Raw genomic sequence first — 16,782 nt, forward strand, 5'->3', positions numbered from 1 at the left:
AAGGTGGAGCCTGCAACTGAAATTTCCCCTGTAACAATTACCCAAAAAAAGACACATTAATAGCTATTTACCAGCAGCTTGTTGAGGATAAAGGGAGAATTCTGAACATGTTACTTTAAGGGGAATGTTACTTTTTTAAATGTAAGAAAAATATCCCAACATAAATGTATCTGGTTGTATGAAATGGATAGATAAGTGTATACTTTTTAAAATACACGCATTACTGCTCCATATAATAAACAAGTTCTATTAAAATGCAGTCACAGCTACAAGTTGTTCTGGAAAAGTAGGGACAATTATTGTGTCTTATCAGCCCCAGTTCTGTACTTGAGATATAAACAATTGCTAAGGTTTTCTTCAGTATTGTGTGGGAAGATTTGTGTATACCGTTAACAAAATTGCCCTTATGTTCTTAGATTCAAAGTGACACATCTCTCCTTGGTTTGACTGGAATAAAAACTGGAATAAATTATACACGCCAAGAAGAATCCATTTGAAAAGGTTTTGACTATGCAAAGTTCTAAGCAAAAGTGTGTGGCAGTGAGAAATAAAAAAAGCAGAATTTTAAAAAATGCAGAAAAAAAAATTCTAGCTTCAGATTCATCTTTTGACCTCAAATCTCTACACCTTTTTTTTACCCATGAGCCACATTCAGACGTAAAAAGAGTTGGAGAGCAACACAAGCATAAAACATGTTCCAGGGTGCCAGATAAGGGCCTATGTGGACTGGTAGCCTAAAAAAATAGGTTTATTGGTTTTATCTGAGACAGAATATTTGCTTTTCTTTGTAGTTGTTTCAAATCTGTATGTTTTTATAATTGCATGCTTTTCTATAAAAAAAAATGGCAGCATACAGGAGGCTCTCTTTGGCAGTGCATCTGGTTTTTATACAACCAAAACTTGCCTCCAAAATAGGGATGCACCGAATCAAACATTTTAAACATTTTTTACTTCCTTGTTTTGTGACAAAAAGTGATTTTCCTCCCGCCCCTAATTTGCATATGCAAATTAGGATTTGGTTCGGCCGAGTCCAAATCCACCTGAAAAAGCCCGAATCCTGGCCGAATCCCGAACCGAATCCTGGATTTGGTGCATCCCTACTCCAAAACAGGAATTCCAAAATAAGGCCACTGGGACCAACATCCAAGGGGTTGGTGAGCAACATGTTGCTCACAAGCCACTAGTTGGGGATCACTGCTCTTCACAGTCAGACATTATGTCCTTAAATGTAAATAAGCTAGGTTGCTGCTGCGACATATGCATTAAATGATGTGTGGGTGTGTGGAAGGGGATCCATAATGATGCACAAAGATGAATGGTTTACAACAGGGATCAGCAACCTTTACTATCAAAAGAGGCATTTTGCCCCTCTCCCACTAAAGAAAATAGTCTGGAGCCGCAAAACATAACACAGCTTATAAACTTTTTTAACCTTTTTTTAATTTTAACTGTTACAACAACAGAATACAAAAAACTGAAGTGCATTGTGTATATGCAGGGCTACTTTGAAATAAATGAAACACTGAATAGCCCTATTAAATGCTAGTGTTCTCATCTGTTTAATGCGACTTCTGTTTCTGAAGCTCCATGCTGATCGTCTCTCTCTTGTCTTGAGTGTGCGACCGTGGTAAGGACCATGATGAATCATCTTGCTGTGGCTCAGTCTTGCCTGTCACTCCTGAGACGTCTATACAGCCCTCACACCTGCTGGCGGCTTCTTGAGTGTGCTTACCGCGGTCGCACACTCAAGAAGCCACCAGCAGGTGCGAGGGCTGTAAATACGACCTGACAGGCAGAGCCGCAAGACTGAGCCGCAGCAGGCAGGATGAACAGCCGCATGTGGCTCTAGAGCCGCAGGTTCCCTACCCCTGGTTTACAGTAACCATGCATTCGCCAATATTCTAGACTATCCTAGCAATCCGCCTGTAGGCTGAACAGATGAAGGTGGCATAACGAGTTCTTACAGCCCTGCAGTTCTTTATATACAGAAGCGCTCTGCATATCGGTCACCAAACGCGTAAAGCTAGTTCCCTTGCCCGCTCAAATTTGTTGTGTTTTAATATGGATCAATAAAGATTTATTCCGACACCATCAAGCTTCTTCTACATGTGAGTGACCACAACCAGAGCGGAGTTGGAGGGAGCGTCCTGTCATCAGGCTATATTACGTCCTGTAATGGCGTTTGACCTTACTCCTCTATGATTGTTCTGCATAAATAAATCCCTTATATGGATGTGGATGCTTAAAAGAATTTTACAATATCTGGGAAATGCTTTGTTCAAAACGTATAGACTTATTATGGTACAAACAATTAACTGGTCTTTACCAATGGTCCGTTTTCCTGATGCAATGGAACAGTACTTCTTTTGGGATCTTCCCAGCAGATAAGCCACAATGTTTAAAAAAAGTATTACAATAGTAATAAAGGAACGTGTTTTAACTGCAATCGCCCCGGGAGAAAGCAGAACAGGCCAAGACATTCCTGTCTGCCCACCACCTCTTATAATGTTATTTTAAAGGCAAGCGCCCAGACTAATGCACATGGAGCAGTGACAGATAAATCTTAGATTCTATTACAGTCAAGAGTGTTTTTAAATTTGTGACTTGAAAATATTATGATTCCATAGTTGGCTGTGCACGGATTCTGTGTAAAGCAGAGGGATTTCATACTTGAGAAACCATCAATTCACGATGAAACAAGGTGACTGTAGGGTTGTATTACACCGATTGCCCAATGGGTTTTGGGGAATTACTTGTATGAGCAATTTCTTTACATTGTTGGTATATGTATGTGTCTTTTCTACACAGACCCAACTAAATGAGCTCATGTCAAAAAGGGAGGTATATTTTGCCTTTAAGCAGTAAACTACTGCACCTAAGGTCCAGTTTAAGGTCCTATGGCCCAGTTAAAGCTATTACGCATATACAGTACTTTTCTTCATACACAGCAAACAAAAGTAAAATGAATGTCATAAATGCTGATCAAAAAGGTAGTACTGCATTAAAAATGCTTTTAATGAGAAAAACAGATGCTGAGCTTCTCTCTCGTGAAGGATCAGAAAAGAAGTTAGAGCAAAAGGAACAGAATACAATAGAAACATGAATGAAAAGGGAAGGAAAATGCTCGGAGTGCAATTTGAGAACACATAAAGGACAGCTATTAGAGACTAATTTTTCTAATGCAAGATAACAAAATCTGGCAAAAAAAAATCTTGCAAAAAGGCATCAAGCAAGAGACGACACGACAAAGCCACTGGGGTTGAACACATTTAACCCGTGTACAAAGGGAGACCTACTTTGCTTTTCATAGTTCCCCTCATCCTAATTATGGGTAATAATCTACATACATTATTCAGTGCTTTATTCACTCCTTCTCACATTGAACAATGGAAAGAGACGACACTATTCACAGGAAAATGTGTGGCGTAATACTGCTACACATGGACAAGGCACAGAGTGTGCTCATTATTCAACATGAAATAATCCATAATTCATCTCTTGAGAGCGTTGTCGCTGATAGGATATTGGGACCTCTGTATAGTCCGTTCTTGTATAATCAATATCTCAGTGTTGAGCATGACTTAGTAAGGTAAACAAAACAGAGTTTAAAATGATAGCTCAGCGTAAGGGAGAAGTCCGCAATCTCTGAACATGGCATCGTGCTCCTATGTAATTCCCAAGGCCCCTGGCTTTGTAAGAAGGAATTATGATCGGACGTGGACAATTCTGTACTCAACGACTTTGACAACGGCATTTCTCTGAAATATGTTTTGAAAGCTTTGGGATCTCCAATGTGCCTAAAGGTAGACCCGAGAATGCTCCAGGACGTACTGTAGACTATAAGGCTTCTGGAGACCCCAATAAATAAAAAATGAGTGCATTTTGATTTTCAAGACAGACAATTCAGCCCCTGCATACCAAACACATTTTTGCAAGTTACAGTGATACGGATAGGGATGCACCGAATCCAGGATTCGGTTCGGGATTTGGTGAGGGTTCGGCCTTTTTCAGCAGGATTCAGCCGAATCCTTCTGTCTGGCCGAACCCAAACCCTAATTTACATATGCAAATGGGGAGGGAAATCGCATGACTTTGTCAGAAAAAAATGTTTACCCCTTCCACCCCTAATTTGCATATGCAAATTAGGGTTTGGATTCGGTATTCGGCCAAATCTTTCGCAAAGGATTTGGAGGTTCGGCCGAATCCAAAATAGTGGATTCAGTGCATCCCTAGATACGGACACCTATAATTTTCTTTTGAAATTATGAATCTACATTAAAAGTCACCTATAGGTAGGGTTGCCACCTGGCCGATATGCTATTAATAGGGAAAAAAGATAAATATATAGGAAGGCCGGTGTTTTTTTCCAGAAAAGGTAGCAAACCTAACTATAGGTCATGCTGATCATTTTTCACTGATAGTTCTGCTTTTGTAAGTAATTGTTACTTTAAGTTCCTAAACCTGTTTACCAACCTGACTGTCCCTTCTTAACCTGTCAGTTATAGTTTATAATGCGAAGGGGCTACTGCTGCACAAATATGGCAGCCCCCTCATAGAAGAACATGGGGGTAAGAAAGGTAATGTAAAAGCATCAGGGAAAATAACTTTTATGGCAAAATTATTAATAGCATTCAAAGACAATGTTATGATAGATACAAAAAATGGTTATTATCTGGTATCCGTATCTCTTTAATTTGTTGAAAATATCTCTAAACCATATATTTAGAAAGTACAAATTATGAAGAATTTCAAATAGGTAAATATGTCTTTCTACCCCAAAATTGAGATCTTAGCAAAATGTAGTAGTTTCTACAACACTTCTAAGATCAACTCAAAATTTGCAATATATATATATATATATATATAACATTGCATTCTGGACAAAAAAATAATATTAACAGGAATGCAGCTGGGCTTCCAAATTGTTTGGTACCACATATGCCTACAATTATCTAATTTACCTAGAATTCCTATGAATTTTTATAGCCGACACTTTCCTGCAAACACACTGCCTTTGTTTCATGAGCTGCAAAAGCCCCTACAAAACGACACTTTTTGAATAATATTTTGTCTTTAAAACAGCAAATCTTTGCTAAAAATTGTTTGTGTATGTATGTGTATAGTATATAGGATTGTTGCTGTAGTAACAAATATTTTAAAAAAAAATATTGTAGCAAATGATTGTGTTTAACAATACTCGTCTATCACCCAGGATGCTATTTTCATACAATGCTACCAAGGTAAAACAAGGAGCCCAGGCTTCTCATCACTAGATAGAGATTAGCAAAGCATACAGCTAATTTGAATACTGACGGTAGTTTTTAGAAAATATGGAAGAGAAGGTGCAAACAACAATGGCAATTACAGCAAAACATCTAGAGATATTAAAAAAAATTAACTTGTGACCTTCAAGCTTCTAAACATCACCAACATGGGCCTTGGACATTCCAGAACAATATTGCACATTAGCACTGCCCAAGTTTTCCTATGAAAAAAGCCAAATATTTGTCCAGCAAAATGTAAGAGCAATACCAGATTAAAAACAAAATGTCATACAAAGATCTCTGTTGAGATGATTGAAGGGTCATTAAAATCCTTTGAAGCCTAACATGTAGGTCACAAGCCTCCAACTGGACAGGGCAAGTAACTGTAACCTGCCATATTAATACTTTGCTTGTACATACAGATGTAGTTACAGTTTTTCTATTTACAGATAAGCACCCTTCAAAAACTATCGTTAAAATTACAACCAGTACTTCTACTCACAGGACTTTCTAAGAAACTTCTAGATTGCCCTTTAAAAATTGCTACTAATAGGACTTGTTGCTATTCCACGTGCAACTCCCACCTTCCCCTTGCTACACAGTACCATGTAGTTGTGGCACAGTGAAAGTGCTACATAAAAGATTTCATGGGCCACTGTTGCGCCATCAGACCACAACACAGGTGATGATGTGTGATACCGCTGAACTAAATCTAAACATACAGTAGCTGGAATTTACAATACTTAATGAACAGGGAAATGGAGGTCAAGACAAGGGGACATTCCAAAAGCAAAAGAAGTTAACAAAATGAGTTGCATGGGGACAACAAGGTTTAAAGAATGATCTAGTAGAAATAACTCAAACTGGACTTTCTGAATGTTCTTGAAAATATTTGACCACTCATCCAAGTGTCTTCTTCAGTTTAACAGATTGGTATGGATTTCCCCTGTATTCAAACATGTATTTGTAGTAGAGTTACAGTAATCCAATCATAATGTTTCCATTATATTCATTCAGTTAGAAGTTAACTTAAAGTCACAGGGGGTGAAAGTCACAATGGTACCACAATACTCATTGAGGCAGGTGTTAACTTTGCAATGTACATCCTTACTGCAGGGTAACAATGTCGACATGGTATTGTATGTTGATAACAAGTTGTGGGCCCCCTACTCTGTGACAGCTTTTCCAGTTTGGCAGAAATGGCCTTCACACCTCTTTCAAACCATCTGTCTTCTCAGTCCAAAATATGCACATTGCTGTCCTCAAAGAAGTGTCCCTTTTCCTTTAGATAGACTGCTGAATCTTATCCTGTGGAATTAGCCCTATGTTGGGCCATTCTCTTACTGAGCAGTTGTTTAGTCTCCCCAGTGTATAGCTGTGAGCACTCTTCACTACTATGGACAGCATAGACCACATTACTTTTCATGTGCTTTGGTGTTGGGTATTTTGGGTGTACTAGCTTCTGTTTTAGGGGTATATTTATTAAAGAGTGGAGTTAGACATCATCACAGAGTTTTTCTGGTCTAAAACAGTGCTTGTGTTTTTTGTTTTTGTTTGTTTATTGCCCTCATTTGGGGGTCCATCACCTAATGATATTCAAAATATATGAAAACACTGCAGTAACAGCCATAATAACAGAAAAGAAGATTTGTGCACACACAAAAAGCAGATTTTGTCGAGAAAATATTGCCCTGAAATTTGCTCTGGATGTTTGGCTGAAACGCTCTTTTCTCACAGGCCTTCACAAATTTCATGCTTTTTAAACTTCAAACTTTCAGGATTATGTAAAAGCACAATTGGGCATTCTCCCTAACTTTTGCTCCAAACTAGCATTCAGCCTGGACTCCCCACAGTATAGTCTGTAGAGAAGTCAAATGGATGTTACACAGTTAGAAAAGATTAGGAAGGGAAGTAAAAACTGTCAATGCTAAGTGAGGGTGTAATTTTTCTTAATTTTTCTTAAAAATGTTTCTGCATCATTCCATTCACTAAAATTATTATAGACACTCCTGTGCATACAGTAAAATATATGGTCCTCCATATTTAATAATGTCACCAAAGAAGTAGAATATACTGCTACAATATACACATCTATTATACTTACACACTACATAAAAGTTAGATTACCTTTGAAATGCATTGAGACTTCATATCTTTAGTGATAATTTAGTAATATTAGGACAAAAATCTAATGCTGCCATTCGTTTAAACTAGCAGTGCCTGTATAACTTTATAAGCCTTTTTATTTCTACACTCACCATCATTTTTGTATGTAATTGAGTGAAAGGTTTTGTAAAAGGATTCTGCATCTTAATTACAGAAAAGCAGCACATGAACACCAGAAGTTGAATTCCTCCTTACATCCTCTGTAGGGTTCTTACCAAAAGTAACTTCTCCTTTTCCTGTTTTGTCAAAGAGCTGAAAAGCGACCATAAACAAGGCATCGGGAGCGCACAGGACTGATTCAAAGGCGACAAATTCTTGAAAGGAGATTAATCTAAAATAAATCAAAATAAAATTCAAGAAAAATATCTTAATTTTACCTACAACAGAAAAATACAAAAATGTTGCTAAAAAGGCCAAGAAACAGCTTAAGAAAAGAAACAATTTACTTGGAAAATGAAAAGGTAAAACATAATTTCTGTACAGTTTCATATTTTTGTTATGTCAGCACTGGGCAGGATAAGTATACTTTCCCTAACATCTCAAAAATTCAAACAAAGTTGCACTCCTGGTGTGCAGTTGAATTCTTCGGTTTCTTTGGAGGAGAAATATGGCTGCTAATGTGGCCTTTTTCTAGCGTCTTGCACATTTAAAGTCACCAATCCCTTTACTTTTATTGGGAAGGCACTACAAGCAGGCGTCTGTGTTGCATTTCATTGGGGGAAAAGCCTAAAAGCATGAAGACCCCCTCCCCAACATACGGCTAGGTATCTAAAAGATTTAGACATAAAACTATTAGCAAACAAACTTCCAAATATTTGTGGCCCATGTTGTTCCTGGTATAATAATGTCCACCCAAGATCCCCTAGTAAGCCTAAAAAGCATGAAGATCCCCCCCCCAACATATGGCCAATAGTAGGGATCTGAAAGATTTAGACTTCAAACTTTTGGCAAACAAACTTCCAAATATTTGTGACCTATGTTGTTCCTGGTATAATAATGTCCACCCAAAGACCCCCTATTAAGCATTCACCAAACACGAGGCTTATGATCATGTCAAAAGTCTATTTGTTCCATTACTTACATGTCTAATTACCACTGAGCACTTTTCTATTACTAAAAATATTCAGAGTTAATAAATTGCCACATTGAAAAATAACTTTGGAATCTTTCTGTTTGTCTTACTAAACTTACTCAATCATTCTTCTAATGAATCCATTAATGTAAACAGGAGGATCCAGACAGAACCTTGGACCCCTGTGGTTGAGTCTCTTGTAATGTTAGCTAGAATCTTGGCCATAAAGACTCATAAGTTGTAGCATTTTGAAACAAAGGAATGGGGCTTGAATATTTGATTATACTTCCTTATAAAACCTTGAGACTAAATATAACCTTCTACAACCATAAGCAAGTCATGTGGCCACTGATTTCAGCACACACGGAGGGCAGACTGTTACCCTATGTGGCACTATACGGCACCTGCTAGCTCTAGTAAGAACAACTGAGCATTGTGCTGAGAATAACGTACAAGATGGAGCTTGAGGTAGGTAAAGGAAGGGCTTGCAGACAAACCCCCCGAGGCACCACCATTTACTACAACAATTGTTTACATTAAAACCTAGACATTTACACTAATCAATAACTGGGATGAGGGAAACATGCAAAAGAAACATTAATCTCTACGTCGGACATTGTCTGACATTTTTTTCCTTAAAACATCTGCACACAACAATGTACGCACTGTAGCTTGGTAGTAATCCAACATAAAAGTGGAACAGGCTGTTGACTTAGCTGGGACAAGGACATCCTTCATGTATGGCTTGGTTGCTGGCCTTTGAGGAGTAGAGCCATTAGAGTGAAACTTGATATGGTCTGGACTCTCTCTTCTGCACTAATAGTCAAGGCTAAAGCTGACATGAGCTTTATGTAGCCACCATCAATATAAACAAGGGTAGCGAAGGAGCATCCTTTGGAGCATTCCGGAAAGTTGAAGATCAGGTTTTAGACATACGCGATTGTTTTTGAGACCTTGGTCAAATTATCTTTCATTTCAAAATCTCCCCACATATCTGGCACATCCATATTAAAATTCAAATTACCTTTCTTTTACATAGCTGCAACCCCTATGGGAAGATGGGAGAGTCTTATGTTTACATTGTGAATGCATTTATGTTTGGGGATACAGAGCAGGACAAATGCTAACTTGATATAGAGTTTCTAGGAGGCTTATGGAATTCAACCTACCACTTATATAGTAAGGGTGAAATGCACTTGCTCACCCAGTGTTAATTTTAACGAAGGCTCTTAACACCCATAAGGGCTCATTGATGACATGAAGGATTGTGGGGTTTTTTTTGCAGTTTGCAAACTGCCTTCCATGTTTGTACACTTTGCACCCTGCCTTCATCCGAGATAAGTTGCTGCAAGTCTGTGAGTTTGGGGCACAGAGACCTGCGCCCACGGCAGTGAATAAAGTGCTACCTGAGGTATTTAATCCAATATCCAGAATGCCTGGGAATTGTTTGATTAAATAAAACTATGAAAATTATAATTTTTAAAGCTTTCTCGAATGAAGGGGGTCTAGATAACAGATCCCATATCTATAAAAGGGAATGGCGAGAAATTAAATTGCAAATATGTCCATGTATGTATATACATAAATAAAATGTAACTTTCAAAAGTTACTCTTGCTTCACATTGTGTAGGCATGCACATTTGTGATAATAAATCCCGTTTACATTACAGACTTAATAAAACAAGTGAATGTTTTGGTAGTTTTCCATCTTGAGGAAATTAAAATGCACCACACAGAAAAGCAAATGAGCCATGTTTATTATGTTAAAAAGCACGACCATTATGTTCAAAGACAAGAGGTAGTTATAACCTCAAGAGAAGGTACAGCAGCCCAAAGCAATTGATCTGAGGAGGTCATGCAGAACAGGAGCTAATGAACTCAGGCAGACACAGGTATGAGGTAGAAAATGAAGACCCTGCTATTGCCAGCGACAATGCTCTTTACTCAGAAAGTAAAACACACAAATAAGTTGTGTCACCGTGGTGTCTGATCTAATATTTAAAGTTTGTTTGAAACGGAACATTTTGCGCCATATTCTATATGTTGCACTCTTAGTATTTTTTGCTTGTGGCTTTTTTTTATATACTAATATTTATTTAATATTTTTATGGTTTTAGAAATAGAATTTTTTAAAAGTTAGTTTGTCTTGAGACTAGATGCACCTAGGGTGGCCTTCGCCATCATTGGTGTCAAGGAAGATTGCCTCTGCCAAGGTTAGCAGTTCCTTATACGTAAAGGCAAATATGGAGCACAGAGGAATGTTGTGTTTATATGGCACTGCATCAGTGGCATAACTAGAGTTTGGGGGGGACCCCCTTCAGACAAACATGGTCCCACCTGTCCCCTCTGAGAATTAATGAAGCACATGTATACCTTGCAACACTTCCCAGACTTGCCAGTAAGACCACTGCAAATATGTCCAATGATCACTCCATTAGCTCCAGACTTGCCAGTAAAATGACTGCAGAAATGGCCTCTGGGCACTGCATTGATAGATTGAAAGCATTACCTCACCAAGCTGAATACCACACTTTTCTTTAAACTGTGCTTACCTCTCTCTCTGCCTCTTCGACCTTGCTGAAAATTCAATGAAAAAAATCAAAGCTGGCCGTGTGTTCCATCTTTAATTTATTCCAGCCCGAAAAGAAATGTGTGAAAGCTGTTTAAAGGGCAACTAAAGCCTAATTAAAGAAGTAGCTAGAAATGTTGTACAATATGCTTTGGGCTTTTGTTCCAGCCCAAGGCAACCGCAGCCCTTTAGCAGGGAAGATCTGTGTCTCCAAAGATGTCCCAGTAGCTCCACATCTTCTTTTCTGCTGATTCACTGCACATGCTCTGTGCTGCTGTCACTTACTGAGCATAGTGACCCACTCGCATTATACAGTACACATAGAATATAAAATGTCACAATATAAGGCTGATTAGTAATTAAAACAGATAATTACTACATGGCAGCACAGAAACCAGTGCAATTAGCATCAAATATTAATAATCAGACTTGTAGCATCAGCTCATATTACAGACAAACCTCATTTTCTGCTTAATAATTTGCAATGACCCCTAAGCTTAGCTTGGAGAGCAGGTAGGAGCAGACGCACACCCACAAAAACCCTCGAAAAGTGCAGCCTGGTGCTCAGTAATATTCAGCAACCTCCCATATAGCGTATAGAAAAAAGTTACCGGCACTCAAGGCATTTGCTTGCAGGAAAAACCTTGCTTTTATTATTTGTGCGGAAGTGCAACGCCCTTTTGTCCAGCATTGACAAAGGGGCGTGGCCCAGAAACATTGCACTTCCGCACAAATAATAAAAGCAAGGTTTTTCCTGCAAGCAAATGCCTTGAGCGCCGGTAACTTTTTTCTATACCCTAAGATTAGCTTTTCAACAGCTGCTCAGAGCCCACTGAGCATGTGAGTGTCACAGACATTTTCCAAGATGGTGGCGCCCTGTGACAAGTTTGAAGTCCAGGATCATTCCTGCTATTGAGAAGCTGAAACTTTGTGCTGGTGCAATAAATTCAGTATATAAAATATGGCATTTTTAACTATATTAATTTTCATGTTTTAGTTCTCCTTTAAACCTTGGCAGCTGTGGTGGCCCCTCAGGAGCTGGGGCCCCGCACAGTGCAGTCCTTCGGGGGCGTTATTTACGCCACTGCGCTGCATGCATTAAAATTCATTAATTATGGAAGAATTAGAAAATTATATGAGAAAACTGAAAATGATAGGGGTCATCTGCGTGAGGCATTCAGCAAAAAGCAGCAGGCCTCTGAGCTGTGTTTTGGAGTTAGGCAGTGCTCCAATCACACAGGGGGCGCAAGTGCTTAGGTAATGAGTACTAAAGGGGAAGCTTTTGAGCCCAATCGTGTTCTTGCACTACCCCCGGGATCATGAATGACCCCTAATCATTAGAACAAATAGGGAATATCCCATAAATTTCAAAAACATGATTACACAGGGGTTCTTATAAGCACAACATGTCCATCTCCAATGGCTTATTTACATAGCTGCTACAATCAGCATAGATTATGCACATGGGAAGCCCGATACTCAGAATTGTATCTGCAAAGACATTATTTACATTGGCCCACTGCTATGCTAGCTAAGAATAAAATTACTGTATTAACATCAATGTTTAGTTCATATAATTACCCATAATATTCAGCATGGCTATAGGTCTAAGTGGTATTCTTATCCCAAATATCAGCAAAGATTTGCAATTGATATTTTACTCTATAAAACACACGGCTACAAATACTGTAATTTTCTGAAAAAGAGCTTTGTTAAAATGAGGATTTGAAGACTGATTGAGAAACAGTGATAATAATAATAAAATCGGAGGCCTGGAGAGCTTTATTAAATAAAATCCTGTGTATTAATATGTGGTTTTAATCAGATCACTAAAGGGACAACTGGAGGATCTGCTACAGCAGCTGCATTTAAATTAACCCAATTTTTACAAGTTAATTAAACCAGCTATTTTCTTCTTATTGTATTCTGCTCTCTACATAAGGCCTGCCTGCCAGTAAATCACAACAGATTTGCTCTGTAATAACAGTGACGTATTCATTTACTTAAATTATGACCCACACAATAAAGTAACTGAGCAGCAATTTTACACAGTCAATTACATGTGTGGTTCTTTGTGTTTAAAGGAGCTGAAATAATGTCTGCGGTACAGCCCCATCTCCTAAACCCAGGGCCGCATAAGGGCAGTTTCCGTGGCAACGCTTTTTCTTTCTGGATTAGAGTAACCCTTGATTGCACATCATTAGGTGTCATTAAGTAAAATTTAAATATGAACTTGAACATACTACTTAAAATGAAGCCTTTTCATGTGTGTAAACAGGTGTTCCCATATACAGAGTACGCTAGGCAGAGTAAGAATAAATCCGTTTTTCTAAAGAAGAACAGCTATGTGTTCATTTAAAATGAATACAGAAATAGGCTTTAAATAATGAAATATATTTTTCCCCCATGTCAGAGGGGGCAGGCATTTTCAATGGATAGTTATTTACAAAATGCATACTACTAGTAAACCCCTGGTTGCTTTGCAGGAATGAATAGCTTGCGCAGCAGGAAAAAAAAAAAAAAGAGCTGGATATCGGCCTACAATAAATAAATAAATACAAGGATGTAGCTTGATCAAACTAGAAAAAAATAAATAAAAATCCTATCCGGTTCTGGGTGCAGTTATAATCTAGGTCAGTGCTGTTCAACTTCTGTGGTACCGAGGGTTGGAATTTTTCTGGACGACAATAGTGGAGGGGATATAATGGAAGCCAGTGTTAACCACTGCCTGCTTTTGTAAACTACTACCAGGATTATGTCCCACAGGCAGAGTATGGCTCACACAACCAGGGTAGGGCAGGCAGAGTACGGCGCACACAGGTGGCGAAGGGCAGGCAGAATATGGCATAAACAGGGAGCATAGGTTTCAGAAGCTTTCTAAGATGAACATTTCATACTGTGTTACATACAGTGACACAATACTGGTACCTTTGTTAACATACAATAATTGTAGTTGCAGTTTAAGTTAACCTTTATTACAGTTTAATTTGAAGTTGCAGCTTTCAAATGCAAAGTGGGATTGAAATAATGTAGTACTTTAATTTGCCCATGTCTACAATAATATAAAAATGTCTGCAACAAAATAGTACATGATCCTGGGTTGGGAGAAATGACCCTTGGACTTCTGAATGTGCACTATTTTGATAGTATGGGATGAACAACTTTTGAACCATGGTTAAAAGAAAAAAGACATTCATTAATAGAAAAAGACTTGCATTAAGCAAGCAACATGGTCTCACCCATCTTTGGTTTGGTCCACCACCCCAGCCAGAAGCTGCAGAGTTTTTGGATTATGTTCCCCATCTCCAGTGAGGTTCAAGTAACGTCTGACAAAGTCAAGTGGGGACATGAAATAATCTCCATTTTTTTCCACGCTTGCATACTGTAAGGCAGGAGAGAAAAATGCAATTTTATCATGGCATCACAAACACATTACTGCAGGTCTTCAGTGTAATGACTTCAAAACAGTCTGTGTCTTTGATGATTTTCTGACATATTTTTTCTCTTACATATATCACTATACAGGATGTATTATACAGAATGCTCGGAACCTGGGGTTTTCTGGATAAAAAGCAGCACTTAAATCTATTTCTTAAAACCATCTTGAGGGTTGTGCAAAACTTTCTGCTGTGGGGCCAAATGATCAGATTACAATGGTAAATATACGAGCAGTCAGTGCGCATCAAATAGCCGATGTTCTCAGCAATCCAATGTAAAAATCAAATCTGCCCAATCAGCATCAGCCCCTTTTTTTGCCAGGTGGGTCTGTTAGAGGGCCCCATATATGGTTTTAACAGCCCAAATTAGCAGATTAAATCTGTCAGTGTTTGGCAACCTTAAAGCTAAAGGTCTAGGGCATGTGCACCTGGACCACTAGTCCATTTGGTGAGTTTACTATTTTGTTTTTAAACTGGATGCTTTGCATAAATAGTACAAATTAGACCAAAGTCATGATTATTTAAGCTCATGGCATGGAACGCCAAAATGAATGATTCTCTTTATGGGTTAAAAATGAGGATGTATTTTTTATAAAACGTGACAGAACTAACAGCTATTTCAAAACTAGTATAATTGCCTACAAATATATTTCAGCTGACCATGTGTGTTTAATACATGGTTTCCCTTTTACTGGAAACAGAAAGCATGTACTTATCCCTTTAAGAGAAGAAACCAGAGAGTTGTGCAGGTGCAACCTAAAAAGTTGGACAAGAGGGCTATAACTCATGTGGTTTTTAAAGGGAATGTAAAGGCAAAAAAAATAAAATTCCATTTTTACTTTTTTTAATGAAAAAGAACCCTATCTCCAATATACTTTAATTAAAAAATGTCTACCGTTTTTCCAAGAAACCTGACTGCATGCAGTGAAATTCCCCCTTCATCTACTTGCTCTGACTACTGTGGATAGGAAACTTCAGACAGTCCCTAACTGCTCTGTAGGGGAAGGATCATACTTTCAAACAGCAGGAGGAGCCCTCCCACCTAACTTCCTAGAACTCGAGCAGCTTTGTTTGTTTCCCCGTATAGCAGCCGGCGACCGCGTAGAGATTTGTATCCGCCGCAGTCAGGGCAAGTAAATAAAGGGGGGAATTTCACTGCATACAGTCAGGTTTCTTATAAAAACTGTACAGATTTACTATTGGGGATAGGTTTCTTTTTCAGTTAATAATGGGATTTTATTTTTGCCTTTACATCCTCTGTTTCCAACTCAAGCTGCAGGGAAAAAGATAATGGAGCCAGATTTAAACAGATAATCTGTTGGAGGTTTATTTTGCTGCAGCCACTGGTTCTGCAGAGTTGGAGAAAGTTTGTATTAAACAATACAAAAACTATAAAATCCACATTAGATTACATAACACAGGACCAAGTGCAGTCTGTATTTTCTGGTTATTAATCAGTCTTGCTGTATCGGCTTCTGGCAGATATTATCTGTCCTGTGCTGTTTTAATAATTTTCAACTTTGAAAGCATAAATCATATGTTTAATTAGGCTTCTGGTGCAGCAAGTTCATGTTATGTTTTGTATACAAAATACAGCATTGCTAGCATTATTTTATTTTAGACTTTAGTTTCCCTTTAAGCAGGAAGCTTTTAACCTTGGAAAATGGACAGCAGCTTCCATACATATAAGCAAAAATAAGTAGAGTGGAGGGGTGTACACAAAGCTTATTTTATATATAAAATAGCAAACTCTCTCTAAAGAATAGCAAACGTGTGTCTGCCGGACGTTTTAAGGTAAAAAAAAAAAGATATATTTTGTTTTAATACATTCTTAAGGGCGTGATTTGATAGCAAATACTGACAGAACATTGTATTGTTTGAATCTTTAGGCAATGCTGACCAGTATGGATGACTAGTAGGACAGGTTTCGAAACAAAATGGAGTCACAATAAAAAAAGAACAAAAAGAACTTACCTTGTAAAATACAGATTTCAGATCAGCTGGATCAGCTCTCTTGGTCAATGCTACCTGAAACCAAAAGAGACAAATTAGCACAACCCACTAAAAAGCAGGCACACCAAGTTTAATGCCAGTGAGATTTCCATGTGACTGAGGCAAAACCATATATATTGCACCCAAAATTAGATTATGTGCTGACTGGCGATAACAGTGAATGGAAGTGTTAAATACATTAGCTGCCAACAAGAGAAATATACATTACAAACAAATCAGGATTTTGCACAATTTGTTACCTGCTTTATAACCACTAATGCA

At 38.2% G+C, this 16,782-nt stretch overlaps 1 protein-coding gene across 1 annotated transcript in view; it reads right to left on the reverse strand.

The window, feature by feature from the left end:
* slc25a13.S (solute carrier family 25 member 13 S homeolog) overlaps positions 1 to 16,782 on the reverse strand; it is a 97,001-nt gene that overhangs the window by 60,035 nt on the left and 20,184 nt on the right. The window contains exons 2-4 of the mRNA XM_018269193.2: positions 16,483 to 16,536; positions 14,311 to 14,453; positions 7,646 to 7,761 (exon numbers count right to left, since the gene is read on the reverse strand). Coding sequence (XP_018124682.1) covers positions 7,646 to 7,761; positions 14,311 to 14,453; positions 16,483 to 16,536 — 313 coding nt within the window. The remainder of the gene's footprint in view (positions 1 to 7,645; positions 7,762 to 14,310; positions 14,454 to 16,482; positions 16,537 to 16,782) is intronic.

Source organism: Xenopus laevis, chromosome 6S (genome assembly GCF_017654675.1).
Source record: "Xenopus laevis strain J_2021 chromosome 6S, Xenopus_laevis_v10.1, whole genome shotgun sequence".
NCBI lineage: Eukaryota > Metazoa > Chordata > Amphibia > Anura > Pipidae > Xenopus > Xenopus laevis.